General features: G+C 45.2%; 1 protein-coding gene across 7 annotated transcripts in view; it reads left to right on the top strand.

Moving 5' to 3' along the window:
- PIR (pirin) overlaps positions 1–16447 on the top strand; it is a 100648-nt gene that overhangs the window by 64329 nt on the left and 19872 nt on the right. For all 7 annotated transcript variants that reach the window (XM_030573499.1, XM_030573492.1, XM_030573482.1 and 4 more), the window contains one exon: positions 3298–3382. In XM_030573499.1, coding sequence (XP_030429359.1) covers positions 3298–3382 — 85 coding nt within the window. The remainder of the gene's footprint in view (positions 1–3297; positions 3383–16447) is intronic.

Raw genomic sequence — 16447 nt, 5'->3', positions numbered from 1 at the left:
TGAGTGCCACTGAAAAGCAGCTTGCGTGCCACCTTTGACACCCATGCCATAGGTTGCCTATCCCTGCCTTAGAGTGTGCTCTGCCCTGTGAAAACAGAACACATAGTCCCTGTTCCAGTGATAATCTCCTGCAAACATTTACTGTCAAGTGTAGTGCACATTGCCACAGTAGTTCCATATGATATGTCTACATTTCAAAAATTTTTGTGGTCAAAATAGTAAGTCTTAAATTGGCTGCTGCAATACTGACTGTCAGTCAGTGTAGATGAGGGAAAATTGTGTTCAAACCTTGTGTCAATTTATAGTTAATCTGTTAGCTGACATGATACTGAACACAATTTGCTCTAGTTTATATTGGCCAGTCGGATGTGGTCAGCATTGTGTCAGCAAACTCAGCTCTTCACACTTCATGGTAAAATTTTATGTCCATCAACATCTGTAGGGCTAATGACACTGAGTGTCCTTCTGAAAATGTCCTATAGAATTTTGAAGTGCTGAAACCAATGTATTTATATAGAAATCTAATGGAGTCCAATAAAAACTACTCTGGCTATAGAATTTAACAGAGAATGATAGTGTTTCTAGATTTTTTTTTGAACTTGTAGAATTCTATAGCAGTGATAGATTTCTCTGTTAAATTCTATAGGATGATTCAAAACTCTGTAGCAAGGGGTTTTTTTTCTTTTAAATTCAACAGAACTTTTCTAAAAGGACACTAACTTAGCAGTAAATGTTTCCAGGGATGGACCCTGCATTGTTAACTATTTTAAGGGAAACATTCTGCCAAGACTGCAAGGCGATCAAATCTAGCAACACTCCATTGGAAGGTGACTGCAAAATCAGGAGAAAATGGCTGTCAGCATTTTGGCATGGACTGCCTTTTCCTAGACACATTCTGACAACTTAACCAAAGTATTCCAGCAAAGCAACTTTATAAACAATGATCTCTTACTATAGTGACTTATCAGTTGCTCCTGTATTTTTGTCATCCAGTTGTTTATATAAGATCTAAGTACATCTTAATGATTATATAATAGCTTAGAAGGTTCTGGGATAGCTTTATCACTTGTCTCCTAGGAAGGAAGGCTGTACATATTGGAGGGCTTAATGATTTGGCATATACACCGTTGAGAGCTCTTTTCTTTTGGGGGCTTTTTTCTTGCACGTCTGGAAGTGCCTCTTAATTAAAAAAACTTCCAAATAATGATAGGCCAAGTAACCCCCCACTGGAAAAAGTATTTTATTGCAGTAATAGTCCTGGTGAATATATTTATTGGTTTTATTTGCTTCTGTTCTATTAACATCTGTCGCTTGTGTGAGGTTTCATCGTTATTGCTGACTTCTCTGAGGAGCCTTTTTATACAATACAAGGGAACGTAATCATTAGAACACTGGCATCTTTCACTGTTAGACAATATGGGTGTGCACTCATGTTCGCCTGCAGTCTCCAAAGGACAAATGTATTTTGTTGATGTAGGGGTATGCTAGTGCTTAAAAAACACCTAGACTTAAAAAAAATTATCTTGATTTTCTTCAATATTATGTAAACGATAAGAATGCATGTATATAAAACTATTTATCCAGCTTTTGGTTACCTGAAAGTCAGTTATGTCTCTAGACATCTATGCATTTCTCTTCTGCTTAGCCCAACCCCTGTTTTCTGAAAATTGTACTGTGATTATCATACCAAATAGAGGGAAAAGCTACTTTATTTAGGCATAAGCTTTCTTGGACTAGAATCACTTCATGAGATGGATGGAGTGAAAAATACAGGAGCAGGTATAAATACACAGCACATGAAAAGATGGGAGTTGCCTTACCAAGTATGAGGTCAGTCTAACAAGACAATTCAATTAACAGTAGGATACCAAGAGAGGAAAAATCACTCTTGTAGTCATAATGTGAGTGGCCCATTTCAAACAGTTGACAAGAAGGTGTGAGTAACAGTAGGGGGAAATTAGTATGGGGGAAATTAGGTTTAGGTTTTGTAATGACCCAACCACTCCCAGTCTTTATTCAGGCTTAATTTGATGGTGTCTCGTTTTCAAATTAATTCCAATTGAGTGACCAGAGAGATTGAAGTGTTCTCCTACTGGTTTTTTAATGTTATAGTCCCTGATGTCAGATTTGTGTCCATTTATTCTTTTGTGTAGAGACTGTCCAGTTTCGCCAATGTACACGGCGCAGGGGTATTGCTGGCACATGATGGCATACATCACATATTAGTATATACATATATACTAATATATCATATATTAGTAAATGTGCAGGTGAACGAATGGCTGATGTGATTAGGTCCTATGATGGTGTGCCTCGAATAGATATGTGGACAGAGTTGGCACCAGGGTTTGTTGCAGGGTTCAGTTCCTGGGTTGGTGTGTTTGGTGTGTAGTTGCTGGTGAGTATTTGCTTCAGGTTGCGGGGCTGTCTGGAATTACAACATTCAAAAACCAGTAGGAGAACACTTCAGTCTCCCTGGTCACTCAATAACAGACCTAAAAGTGGCAATTCTTCAACAAAAAAACTTCAAAACCAGACTCCAGCGTGAGACTGTAGAACTGGAATTAATTTGCAAATTCACTCCCCCATTCTGTTATCACCCAGTCTCATTCCCTCCATGTAATCTCACCTTTTTTGGGTGTAAGAGCCACTTTTCTGCAGGTCTGGCTATATGGAAGAGCCGATCTGTAACTCACCACCTCATTCACACTTTCAAACGTTTCATATCTCAGCTGGAAATACAGCTTTTCTCCTTTGTACCTCTTGATCTCTCTCATTTTTCCGTAATGTATTTATTATTTAACTTTGTCTTAGGACTATTTAACTGTGAAAAGTATTTTGGAACATGCTTCATATGAAAGATGCTACAAAATACAGTTAAGTAATTGTAGTGCTGAAATGATCTTCAAATATTTTATAGAGTGTGTAACTCAGTTTTTTGTTTTGTTAAATAACAACAAACTCAGTTATTCATTTGACGACTGGCTATTTATTATGTGAAAATCATTATATTATATAAAGCAGGGGTTCTCAAACTGGGGATCGGGTCCCCTCAGGGGGTCGTGAGGTTATTACATGGGGGGTTGCAAGCTGTCAGCCTCCACCCCAAACCCTGCTTTGCCGCCAGCATTTATAAAGATGTTAAATATAGAATAAAGTGTTTTTAATGTATAAGGGGGGTAGCACTCAGAGGCTTGCTGTGTGAAAGGGGTCACCAGTAAAAAAGTCTGAGAACCCCTGAAATAAAGGTATACTCCATTTATAGAAATTACCTTTTTCTCTCTACTTCTTCCCCAGTCAAAGGTATATACTCGCACACCAACATTATATCTGGACTTCAAGCTGGACAAAGGAGCCAAGCACATTCAGCCAGTTCCCAAAGGTAGGAAAGATTTCATTGACTGGTTTAACAAAGAAATTGAAGCCACTTCTCCTGTGATGGGTTGAGTATGAATCTCTGTATCTTTGTATCATTATGGGTAAAATGTTCCCCTTATGGAGTATTCTGTATCCTCTGAGTTTAAAAGTTTCAACGTGGCAGTTAGTTACCCTTGGCCAAATGCTGCCGTTGAATACAGGGGCATAATTCTCATTGATATGTCATCCATGTATCCAAGGGCTGAAGAGCCTCCCCTGTATCTGAAGTATTCCTCCTTGGTAGTCCATCGATCCGATAATGACAAATCTGTGCAGATCATCTATTGTTGGTCTCATGATGTGCCCTCTGATGACTGTACAAGCCAATTCTAGAGGTGCACATTTTGCTGCAGATGATGCATGGGAAGTTCGCGGTCAGTGGATTGTGCGCTGCTGATGCTCTGTGATGTCGTTCGTGTGCCTCTTGTAGACGCCGGCAGCGGTCTTCCTCAAAGGCGATGCAGGTATTTCTAACTATTGCACACCACTGTGTTCTGTCGCTGGCGGCGTCCTCAAGGTCCCTAGGTTTGATACTGCTGTACTGCAGATTGGCTTTGATGGTGTCCTTGTAACGTTTCCGTGGACGACCTATATGCCAGATGCCCTGGGAGAGCTCACCATACAGAAGCTGGCGGGGGATTCTGTTGGCATCCACGCGGCTGACGTGACCAGTCCAACATAGCTGTGACTTCATGATCATCATTTCGATGCTTGTCATCTGGGCTCTCTTGAGGACCTCGAGATTGAGCACTTTGTCTTGCTAGCGGATCTTCATGATGTTGCGGAGGCAGCGCATGTGGAATGCTTCAAGCTGCTTGATGTGATGCCTATATAGTGTCCATGTTTTGCACCCGTACAAAAGAGATGAGAGAACACAGCTCTGTACACAAGCAGTTTTGTTGACATTCGGATGTTGTGGTGGTTTAAAACTTTGACACGCAGACAGCCAAGTGCCTGGCTTGCTTTGGATATTCGTGCGTTGATCTCATTATCCAGTGATCCATCACTGGATATGTCACTACCCGGGTATTTAAAGTTCTCCACTACTTTAAGATGAGTGCCATCAATGGAGATACTCGGGACAGAAGCATTTGATCCAGGTACAGGTTGATGAAGAACTTCTGTCTTTCCGAGGCTGATAGTTAGTCCGAAGAATTGCGAGGCCTCAGCAAACTTGTTGACAATGCGCTGAAGATCATTTTCAGTGTGAGCCATGAGGGCACAGTGATTGGCAAAGAGTGCCTCAAGAAGGAGTTTCTGCACTGTCTTAGTCTTTGCATTCAGGCGACGAGGTCAAAAAGTGAACCATCGTGCCGGTATTTCAAGTATATACCTCGATCCAGATCTTTCATTGTATGGTTAAGGACACATGCAAAGAACAGGTTAAGTAGAACAGGAGCGAGAACACATCCTTGTTTCACGCCATTGGTGATGTTGAAGGGGGCTGATGTGGCTCCATCAGACAATACTTCGCCTGTCATGCTGTCATGAAAAAGGCTTATAATCTGGACAAATTTTCTTGGCCAGCCAAGTCGTGTTAGAATGGTCCAAAGGGCTTCCCTGTTGACGGTGTCAAATGCCTTTGTCAGATCTATGAAGACAGCATACAGGTGCATGTTCTGTTCAATGCACTTCTCTTGTATTTGTCTGACAGCAAACACCATGTCGACTGTGCTCCGGCCAGGTCAGAAACCACATTGACTTTCAGGTAGATTTGCCTCGGAAATACTGGCTATTATGCGGTTCAAGATGATGCGGGCGATGATCTTCCCACCAACGGAGAGGAGGGATATGCCTCTATAGTTTCCACATTCTGCTTTACTGCCTTTGTTCTTGAAAAGAGAGACAATAGTAGCATCGCGGAGGTCCTGTGGTATGTTTTCATCCTCCCAGATGCTGATGATCACGCTGTGGAACGCTGCTAATGCTGCTGGACCTGCTGCTTTGTAAATCTGAACTCATCTGGCTAACAGCTTTCTTAATCTCATCTATAGTGGGCGGAAAGTCAAGATCTGTCAGAGCAGGTTGTTGTGGGATTTCATTGAGGACATTGTTATTCATGGTTGACAGTCTATTGAGAAGGTTGCTAAAGTGTTCTCGCCATCTTTCATTGATGCCTTCTTTATCTTTAATCAGCATTGTGTTGTCTGATGAGACAACCAATGGGGTGGTCCTTGGTTTAGAAGGTCCATAGACAGTCTTAATAGCACTGAAGAACATCTTTGAGTTGTGAGTCTCAACATAGTGCTCAATTTCTTTGGCTTTGCTCTCCCACCAGTTATCTTGTATCTAATGGAGGTCTTTCTGTGTTTTGCTCTGAAGGTACTTGAAATGGTCCCATTTAGAGACTGAGGAGTGGTCATTCTGCCATTCGATAAAGGCTTTTCTCTTTACTTCCAGTGCCGAGCATATTTCTTCTTGGTTCTCATCAAACCAATCCTGATGTGTTCTTTTATTTGGTCCAAGAGATGTTATTGCTGTGTCAGTCACTATCTGCTTGAACTGGTCCCACTTTTCGGTTACAGTACGGATCAATTGTCCGTGGATGTCAGTTTGTCATCAAGACTCCTCTGGAAATTGTTGAAACACTGAGCATCCTTCAGTTTGGCTATGTTGAAAGCAGGTTGCACATGCTTAGGGCGTTTGTGCCGAGAGGGAGCGATGTGAAGTTGAAGAGACATCCTGACTAATCTGTGATCTGTCCAGCACCCTGTGCCTCGCATTACTCTGATGATCATTATGTATCGGATGTCTCGCCTTCTGACAATGGCATAATCTAACAGATGCCACTGTTTGGACCTAGGGTGCATCCACGTCGTTTTATATTTGTCCGCTTGTCGGAACAGAGTGTTGGTAATGGTCAGGTCATTTTCAGAACAAAGGCTCAAAAGGAGTAGTCCATAGCTGTTCATTTTGCCTACACCATGTGGCCCGGTTACTCCTTTCCAGTTCTCGCTGTCAGCCCCGACTCGGGCATTGAAATCTCCAAGTAGGAGTAGTTTGTCTGTTACAGGTGTGGCCTTGATCAGTCTGTCGAGATCTTCATAGTATTGTTCCTTTGAGTTGTCAGGGTATGTTAGAGTGGGTGCATATGCACTGATGATGATGGCATGACGTTTGGCATTTAGTGGGAAGCGTAGTTTCAGCAATCTTTCATTGATACCCACTGGAAGGTCTGGGAGTTGATGCATCAATGAGGTTTTTATTGCCAGACCAACTCCATGTATTCTGTCCTCTGTCTCAGTCTTACCCTTCCAGAGGAAGGTGTAACCACTTCCTGGTTCGCTCAAGGAACCTTCCCCAGGCAATCTTGTTTCACTTAATGCCACTATGTCTATGTTGTAGTGGGCTAGTTCTCAAGCAATGAGAGCTGTCCTTCTCTCAGGTCTTGCAACAGCTTCTCGATCCATGAGGATATGAGGTTACCACTGGGAGTCGTAGTCCCAGTCCTGCACGCAGGCGGCCTGTGGATAGGTGAAGTATAATACTAGATTATTAGTCCAAATTCTAGGGTCTGAAAACTATTAATAACTCAGAGATGTAAAACTAGTCCAATTAATGTGATTTTGGGAGACTGGTTTGGAGAAAGGGATGCTCCTGGTTTGGATCCACAAGGTGGCAGTGACTAAAAATTATTACCATCCTCACCTGTTTAGTGAGTTTGAGTAACAGGATTGGTGCTCTAAGATTTAGGGTATGGGGTTCACATCACAGTTGGCACTGTAGTATCTTTATTGCTGTTCTCAATGGGGAGATTTCAAAGTAAAGCACCAAGAGGACTAAACTACTCTCTTACCCTTGATGGTGGTTTCACTGCATTAAGGTTGAAGCTATTGGTGAGAGAATTTGCACACAGTTGCCTGTACTATGCCTTGTCTGTGAATAAATAGTCCCTCCACTCTCCGGGATTGTAAATCTCAATTTATACCTGGGTTCCGTGGTCCTTCCCTCACTGTGGGGGTGGACCTTCCATTACTTTGGTGGACTGTGCTCACCAGTCCCAGTCATTGGATAGGCTCGTCACTAAATGCACTTCAGCTGGGAAACATTAAGAAGATTAAAACCAAATCAAACTAATAAATAACCTAAAGTTAATTTGTTAACTCTCTGTATTGGCCCATGAGAAGCCACTTCAAATATCTTCAAGAATCAGCCATTTTACTAATTTGATAGCAGAGAACCAGTTTGACCAAGGGTGGAATACTTTTAAAGCACAGACAGCTTGAGCCCACAGTTTAGCTGTGGTATTTCAAACACTGAAATATTTCAAACTATTTCCTTGTGTGTACAGTTTTAATATAGCCTTTATAGAGTTGTTAATTAATAGATTACACTCTTTTGTATACAGCGGCGGCTCCAGGCACCAGCGCTCCAAGCATGTGCCTGGGGAGGCAAGCCACGGGGAGCACCGTGCTGGTCCCTGCAAGGGCAGCAGTCAGGCCACCTTCAGCGGCTTGCCTGCGGGAAGTCCGCTGATCCCGCAGATTCGGAGGCGGGTATGCCGAAGCCGTGGGACTGGCGGACCTCCCGCAGGCAAGCCGCCGAATCCGCAGGACCGGGGACCTCCTGCAGGCGTGCCAACAAAGGCAGCCTGCTGCCATGTTTGGGGCGGCAAAAAGCAAGAGCCGCCCCTGGTTGTGTAGAAAATACCAATACAATTTGGAGGATTTCCCTCCAAATCAACTGTAAAGAAGCATGGAAACAGTAACAATATGGGATTTTCATGTACATCTACTTCATTCTATAGTGGCTATTAATGCACCCTATTTCCAATTTTTTTTTGGTCATCTTAGTGTTTCCTTCAGACTAGACACATCTAAGCAGGGCCAGCTCCAGGGTTTTTGCCGCCCCAAGCAGCAAAAAGAAAGGAAAAGAAAAAAAAAGCTGCGATCGCAATCTGCAGCTCTACTGCCACTGCTTCAGTCTTCGGCGGCAATTCAGCGGCTGATCCTTCACTCCAAGAGGGAGTAAGGGACTCACCGCCGAATTGCCACCAAAGACCCGGACTTGTTGCCACTCACCGTTGGCTGCCCCAAGCAGCTGCTTGCTGGGCTGGTGCATGGAGCCGGCCCTGCATCTAAGAGTTAAGCAGCAGGTCAGTTACTTTGCTTTCTTAGAAAACAGATGTTTATGCACAGTATTTTTACAATAGCAGCTGATGCAAGTCAATAAAATTTTGGCTATTATATTATTGCAAAGAATCTAGGGCCCAATCCTGCAGCCCTCCTTCATCTGGTAACCCTTACTCTCATGAACAGTCCCAGTGACTTCAGTAGGGCTACTCATATGTGTAAAGGTTGGCAGGATTGGGCTCATAATTTGCAAAATCTCCATCATTACCAAATTCCTTCACATTTGCAACACATTTTTGCTTGTTAGCTCGAGAAAAAAGAATTCAATGTTGTTCATCGCTGTAACTGTTGTAAAGTATTTGCATAACAAATTGATTTTACTTTTAGCAAAACAATGTAGAGTTGTTCCCTGTCTTACATTTATGGGGGTGGGGGGAGAGGGAGGACATGATCTCAGGATTTTGGAACATGCCACACATACAGAAAAACAAATTACCTGTATATGCATCTGTCACAGATTTCATCAGATACATTACCCATGTATCATACAAATAGTAAATGTGACTAGTTTGGCCTGACATCTCATCTCAAAATATATATATAGCAGGGGTCGGCAACCTCTGGCACGCAGCTTGCCAGGGTAAGCACCCTGGTGGGCCGGGCCAGTTTGTTTACCTGCCGTGTCGGCAGGTTCGGCCGATCGCGGCTCCCACTGGCTCTGGTTTGCTGCCTTCTTGGAAGTATATCAGATGTGGGAGGAGGCGTGGCTGTCCCTGGCTATGGACCGGCCCCTATAATTAGGAGACTCTGGGTCCAGATTAGTAACATATTTAAATACCTGCTTATGTCTCATTCACTTAATGGGACTTAAGCCCATGCTTAAGTGCACTGCTGAACTGAAGCCTGTAACCCAGCCTTCTGTGTGCGTGAAAGTGTGGTGCATAATTAAGCAGCATTCTGTTTGCTGTAAAACCAATTCTTTTCAACACCTTTATAAATTGAGTTACATGCCTGCTCCAACATGGATGTTTCAGAGCACGACTGTAGATAAGCATAATCAAATTGAGCATTGCCTTCTCATCAAGCTTTTCTCTTCTCTGTATGTTACCAAATTTCCAGTACAAAATGTCAAATCTAATACTGTGCACTGGGGAGGGAAGAAATCAGCTTATGGCAGCATACCATGGCTCACCCCAAAAAAGACAACCTACCAATAAAACAACTTGCAAGTCTTGGCTGGTTCATTTCTTTTCTTTGATATTTCTTCAAAAAGAATTCTCATTGTAATTGTTTTATATATTGCAACTTCACAGTACCTTTTTTCTTACTATCTGAGGGTTGCTCATGTTGCATTGACTTGTCATATGTGTGTCACTTTTATGATGATGAGGTACCTCCATAGGTGGTGTGGACTGAGAGAGAGAGAAGCACTTCAGTAAATGTTTTTGCTATACATCTGTGCAGGAGCATGATTTCCCTTGCGTGCAGAGCTGTGCATCAGTTGTGTGGGAGAACGGCATATCAGGTGCAGCTTGGCATTTTATGAAATACTGAGGCCAGTTCTTGCCACAGAAAGGCAGGCACAACCCCCATTGAGGGCCATCCTCTTGCTGAGGATGGTGGCAGGGGCCAATATGACCTCACCTGCTCCCTGTCCTCTGGTGGTTCCTTCCCAGTCTTTCCCCGGTTGAGATAGCTTCTTCTTTCTTCTGCAAGTGGTTAGGCAGGATCCGGGCCCCCTACTTAATCTTACCTCTCCTTGGGAGATTAGGGTCCTTCCCTCCCAGTGGGTCCTTGTAGTGGGGGCAGGAACCCCATGGCATCACTTTCTGGGGATCCATGGGACTGTCTTCCTGTGGAGGGGTTGCTCTTCCACCTCACTTGGGGCAGATGCAGCCCACACATTGGGGAGAATGGGCTTGATCTGTCTCCTGTTGAGTAGAGCTCATTGGGTATATTCTGACAAAAAGTTTTTTTGGTGGAAAGCGCTCCTTCATCAAAACTAAAACTGTTCATTGATAAATCTCCCCCTGTGGGAAAAAAAATAAAAAAAATCCTCTTTTGGAACTTTTCATTTTGAAATTCTCATTTATATTTCAAAAAGGTTTAAAAATGTAAAGAGTAAAATCAGAAATGTTTTGAAATTATTGAAACACAATGTTTCAATTGACCCAATCAAAGTTTTTTCATATTATCAGTTCACAAACATTTTTGAGATTTTGACTTCTTGTCCTGGTCTGGGATGGGAAGAAATTTCAAAATCTCAAACTTTACAAGATGAAGAAACCATTTTCCCTCCAGCTCTGTAGTCAAAGTCAATGTGAGCCATTCGTTCTACTGACTTCAGGGAATGCTGGATCAGAGCCAGTATTATTCACTCACCTCACATGGATGATGTGAACACTTGTCAGGGTTTGCACAGTGCTTTGAAGATATGGTAGACTATGTACGTGATAAGTATTATTAAATAGATAGTGTCAGGTCACATTTTTATCCCGAATTTAAGGTTTTGTAAAAACTATTATTTACAAAATCTAAAACCCATGGAAATGTTATCATGGCTATTTTTAATTCCAGTGAGAAGAGTTTTCTGAACCACACATTCCTCTTTTCTGTCTGTAACCCAGACATCACAACATGAAATGAAGTCATGAAAACTTGAAAGTGAAAATGACAAAAATTGCATGTAAGTGAAAGTAACTAGTTTATTTTCAGTATCCAGTGTGAGAAAAATGCAAAATTACCAAGCAGTAGCAGGTAAAATTGTTACTTCAAGTTCTTCCACTTTTCGTAATCTAAAGTGCTGTTTGTCACATAAGTAGGATATTTTTAACTTGACGGTGCCTCTCTAAGAGTAAAACTTTTGAGAGGAAACAGTGCAATTTAGTGATGTAATACCATACACAGAGTACTAAACTGATCTAGAGCTCTTAATACATATGGGGGAACCTCTTCAATTGGAATTGCTGATAGGCCGAAAACAACAAGGGAACAGATCATATAGGAGCCAAAACTGATTAGCAAGGTAAGCATAGAAGAAGTGGAATAGACTTGGGGCAAATACATTATCATGGAGGAAAAGGTAGATTGATGGATTTAGCAGTTGCAAGCCATATTGTTGGGCAATGTTAGTGAACAGTCAGACCTTGGTGTGGGAGCTAACTTGGGCTGGAGATGTGTTACTTGGAAAGGTCATTAGTATTTCCCAAAGCATGCATTTTCTGTCATTTAAAAATGTGAGACTTGAAAGAGACAGAAGGATATGGAAATACACCCTCCCTTTTCCCAGCAGTGTATTTTATTAAAAAAAAAAAAGTGATACAGAAAGAACAGAAGGGGATGGATAAAAGGAAGGAATTAGGGATTTGGAATGCACTGAGAAAAGATATGAAAGATACTTGAGAATTAAGAAGACACAGAGCATCAAAAATAGACTTTTGGCTTATACTACAGATGTTTCATGGACATTATAGTCATAACATATTTAATCTTCTGGCATAATATTAGAAAGTTAGTTTAAGTGTTTCTAACACCACAGATAATACAGTTAAAACGTAATAAAAGGTTGCACAATTGCACCCTGGAGAGCCTTTGTCATGCTGAAGCACATTTCCCTTATATACCCAAACATCGATACAAGAGGATTTAGTTTATCTTCATTTCTTTTCTCACACTGCTGAATACTGACTTACATGTATATTCTCCTTCATAACTGGCTTTTCTTCTTCGAGTGATTGCTCACATCCATTCCAGTTAGGTGTGCGCGCCGCGCGTGCACGTTCGTCGGAAACTTTTTTACCCTAGCAACTCCAGTGGGCCGGCAGGTCGCCCCCTAGAGTGGCGCCGCCATGGCGCTCTATATATACCCCTGCCGGCCCGCCCGCTCCTCAGTTCCTTCTTACCGCCGTGTCAGTCGTTGGAACTGTGGAGCGCGGCTTAGCTGTCCTCCACGTCCCTAGCTCTCCTAGTTCTCTATCGCTTGTCTATCGTTTATCTCTAGTTCCATATAGTTGTTAATTAGTTTGTTAAGTAGATAGTTTAGTTAAATAGTTGTTAAGTAGTTCTATGCCGGGGGCTTAGCCCTTCCCGGCACCCGGCGCCAGGCTCATGCCTGTTTCGCCGGGCTTCAAGCAGTGTGCGGCCTGCAAGAAGCCCATGCCTACCAGCGATCCCCACGAAGCGTGCCTGAAGTGCCTCGGGGAATCGCACAGATCTGACAAGTGCCGCATCTGTAAGGCTTTTAAGCCGAGGACAAAAAAGGAGAGGGATCAGAGGCTCCGAACTCTCCTAATGGAGGCGGCACTTGACCCGTCGACTTCGCAGGCCGTGGTATCGGCACCGGCACCGGATCGCTCCGGCACCGAGAAGACTCCCCGGCACCGACCTTCTCCGGCACCGGAATCAGAGCCTAGGCCGTCGAAGTCTGATACTCCGGCCAGGCAGACCCGGCTTGAGCGCCCGGCCTCGACATCGGCCGCGGCGCCGCCGGCACCGTCAGCACCGTTGACTCCGGGCCCGGCGGGTCCGTTGAGTCCGGTGCCGCCGAGCTCCCCCATGAGATCTGGGGTTGAGATAGTGGTCCCATCCACACCGGAGACCTTCGCCTCGGCTCGGGACCTTATTGCCCTGACTGAGCCCATGAGGCCTCTCCAGCTGTGGCTTATCAGTCGTTACAGGCCGCAAAGGCAACCTTTAGACATGTTAGTCACAATCCCCCAGAAGGTCTTAGATTCTCTCGGCTGGTGGTTGGACCAGTCCGTATTATGTGCGGGTCTTCCCTTTCACCCCTCTCAGCCATCGGTATCCCTGACAACGGATGCCTCAGATCTAGGCTGGGGGGCCCACCTAGGGACCCTGCGGACACAGGGCCTGTGGTCCCAGGAGGAGGTGGGGCTCCACATCAACATACGGGAGTTGAGAGCGGTCCGCCTTGCTTGTCAAGCGTTTTGTCATCAGCTTCAGGGTCGTTGTGTCGCCGTGTTCACGGACAACACGACGACCATGTACTATATCAACAAGCAGGGCGGCACCAGGTCCTCCTCCCTGTGCCACGAGGCGATACGTCTCTGGGACTTTTGCGTAGCCCACTCCATTCACCTCAGGGCTTCCTTCCTCCCTGGAGTACGGAACACTCTGGCAGATCGATTGAGCAGATCCTTCCTGTCACACGAGTGGTCCCTTTGCCCGGACGTCGCTCTCTCCATTTTCCGGAGGTGGGGTTATCCCCGGGTGGACCTCTTCGCGTCCAAGGGGAACAGGAAGTGCCAAGCGTTCTGCTCCTTTCAGGGCAGGGAGCCGGGGTCGATAGCGGATGCCTTCCTCATCCAGTGGTCGACCCACCTGTACTATGCGTTTCCCCCGTTCCCTCTGGTCCACAAGGTCCTCCTGAAGGTGCGCAGGGACAGGGCTCTCGTGATCATGGTGGCCCCGGCGTGGCCCAGGCAGCACTGGTACACCATGCTGCTGGACTTGGCCATAGCCGACCCAGTTCCCCTGCCCCTTCATCCGGACCTGATTACCCAGGACCACGGGACCCTCTGTCACCCAGACCTGCAGTCGCTGCACCTAGCGGCGTGGCTCCTGCGTGGCTAACTGGTTCAGAGCTGCGCTGCTCTACGCCTGTGAGAGAGGTGCTCTTGAGCAGCAGGAAACCGTCCACAAGAGCCTCATATTCAGCGAAATGGAAGCGCTTCTCCTGTTGGTGCGTAGAGAGAAATCTCCGCCCTATGGAAGTTTCGGTTTCCGAAATCTTAGACTACGTTTTGTCCCTCAAAGGGCAAGGTCTGGCCTTATCGTCGTTGCGAGTCCACCTAGCAGCTATCTCCACCTTTCACCCGGGTGCGGACGGTCGCTCCGTTTTTTCTCACCCGACGGTGTCGAGATTCCTTAAAGGGCTGGAATGTTTATTCCCTAACGTCCGTCCCCCTGCTCCAACCTGGGATCTTAACCTGGTGTTGTCCCGGCTCATGGGACCCCCCTTTGAGCCGTTAGCTACTTGCTCCCTGCTCTACCTCTCTTGGAAAACTGCCTTTCTAGTGGCTATCACCTCAGCTAGACGGGTGTCGGAGCTCCGAGCTCTGGTGGTAGACCCCCCATATACGGTCTTCCTCAAGGATAAGGTGCAGCTGAGGCCACACCCTGCTTTTCTGCCCAAGGTGGTCTCAGCCTTTCATATCAACCAAGAGATTTTCCTTCCGGTTTTTTTCCCAAAACCTCACTCCTCAGGCAGGGAGCAGCAGCTCCACTCGCTGGATGTCCGTAGGGCTCTCGCGTTCTACATAGAGAGGACTAAGCCCTTCCGAAAATCCCCCCAACTTTTCGTGGCGGTAGCAGATCGTATGAAAGGTCTTCCTATCTCCTCCCAGAGGATATCCTCTTGGGTTACGTCCTGTATCAGGACTTGTTATGACTTGGCCCATGTCCCTACGGGCCGTGTGACTGCGCATTCTACCAGGGCGCTGGCGTCGTCGCTGGCTTTCCTAGCCCGTGTGCCCATCCAGGAAATCTGTCGGGCAGCGACCTGGTCATCGGTCCACACCTTTGCTTCCCACTACGCCCTGGTCCAGCAGTCGAGGGAGGATGCGGCCTTCGGAACTGCAGTGCTCCGGGCCGCGACTTCTCACTCCGACCCCACCGCCTGGGTATGGCTTGGGAGTCACCTAACTGGAATGGATGTGAGCAATCACTCGAAGAAGAAAAGACGGTTACTCACCTTTGTAACTGTTGTTCTTCGAGATGTGTTGCTCACATCCATTCCACACCCGCCCTCCTTCCCCACTGTCGGAGTAGCCGGCAAGAAGGAACTGAGGAGCGGGCGGGCCGGCAGGGGTATATATAGAGCGCCATGGCGGCGCCACTCTAGGGGGCGACCTGCCGGCCCACTGGAGTTGCTAGGGTAAAAAAGTTTCCGACGAACGTGCACGCGCGGCGCGCACACCTAACTGGAATGGATGTGAGCAACACATCTCGAAGAACAACAGTTACAAAGGTGAGTAACCGTCTTTTTTCCTGTGCCAATCCCTAGCAATGTCACAGAATTCACTCTGTCTTTGACAGATGGATTGTGATGTCACGTACATTGTATTAGTGTCTCAACTATATTAGTCCAATCTGTTCTTCAGAGTAAAAAATTGTGGAGGGGAAGAAATTAGTTAAAAATGTCTGTGACAACACTGGGTATGGTCATTTGGGGCTTTTTTGAGAGGGTTGGGATGAGCATGAAGTGCTTTCCAGCTCAGAAAAGCTGCTTTGTGTAGATTCACTGCCAGTCTTCCAATGGTGGGAAAGCTAGTGGCTAATCTACCCTAGTGCTCTCACTGTTGCCAGCACCTGTAAAGCTGCACCAGTGCTCGAATAACAGTGAGAGAATTTCTGAAAATCCAGAGTCTTTTAAAGTTTTCTGCTGAAAAGATGCCACAGTTGGGAAGTGAAATGAATGGAGTGAGAGGGATTTTAGAAGGCTATGGTGAAATTGTGAGATAGGGTTTGTGTAGGGTTGGAAAACAAGCCACGTTTTATATACAGTGATTTCACTATTTAATTTTAAAACTAATGTATTTGCAGTCTGTGATCATCATCATCATCATCATCATCATCATCATAATCTCATAGCAGATCCCAAAAGGACATAGCCTCCTTGCTGTTTGAGCACCACCCAGATTGATCTCTAGCTATGTCTGCCATGAGCAATCTTATCATGCCACTGAAGTTTCTGGTGAACACATGATCGCCAAACATGTAGCAGCATTCGTTGGTAAACACTTCCTAATTCAGGAGGCCTCTATCCTAATATAAGAATGTGCCAAGAAAGCTGCTGACAAAGGTGGCTGATGGATTTTGCTATGGATATCTTCATTGCTGATTTTGTCCTGCCACTTAGTATGGCAAAGATAGCGAGAATCAAACCCACCAATCCTCCACTCTTCATCCTTCCTCAGCACCCACATTTTATGGCTGTC

Source organism: Gopherus evgoodei, chromosome 1 (assembly GCF_007399415.2).
Source record: "Gopherus evgoodei ecotype Sinaloan lineage chromosome 1, rGopEvg1_v1.p, whole genome shotgun sequence".
NCBI lineage: Eukaryota > Metazoa > Chordata > Testudines > Testudinidae > Gopherus > Gopherus evgoodei.
The sequence above is the reverse complement of the archived record's forward strand: the minus strand, read 5'-3'. Positions and strand labels throughout refer to the sequence as shown.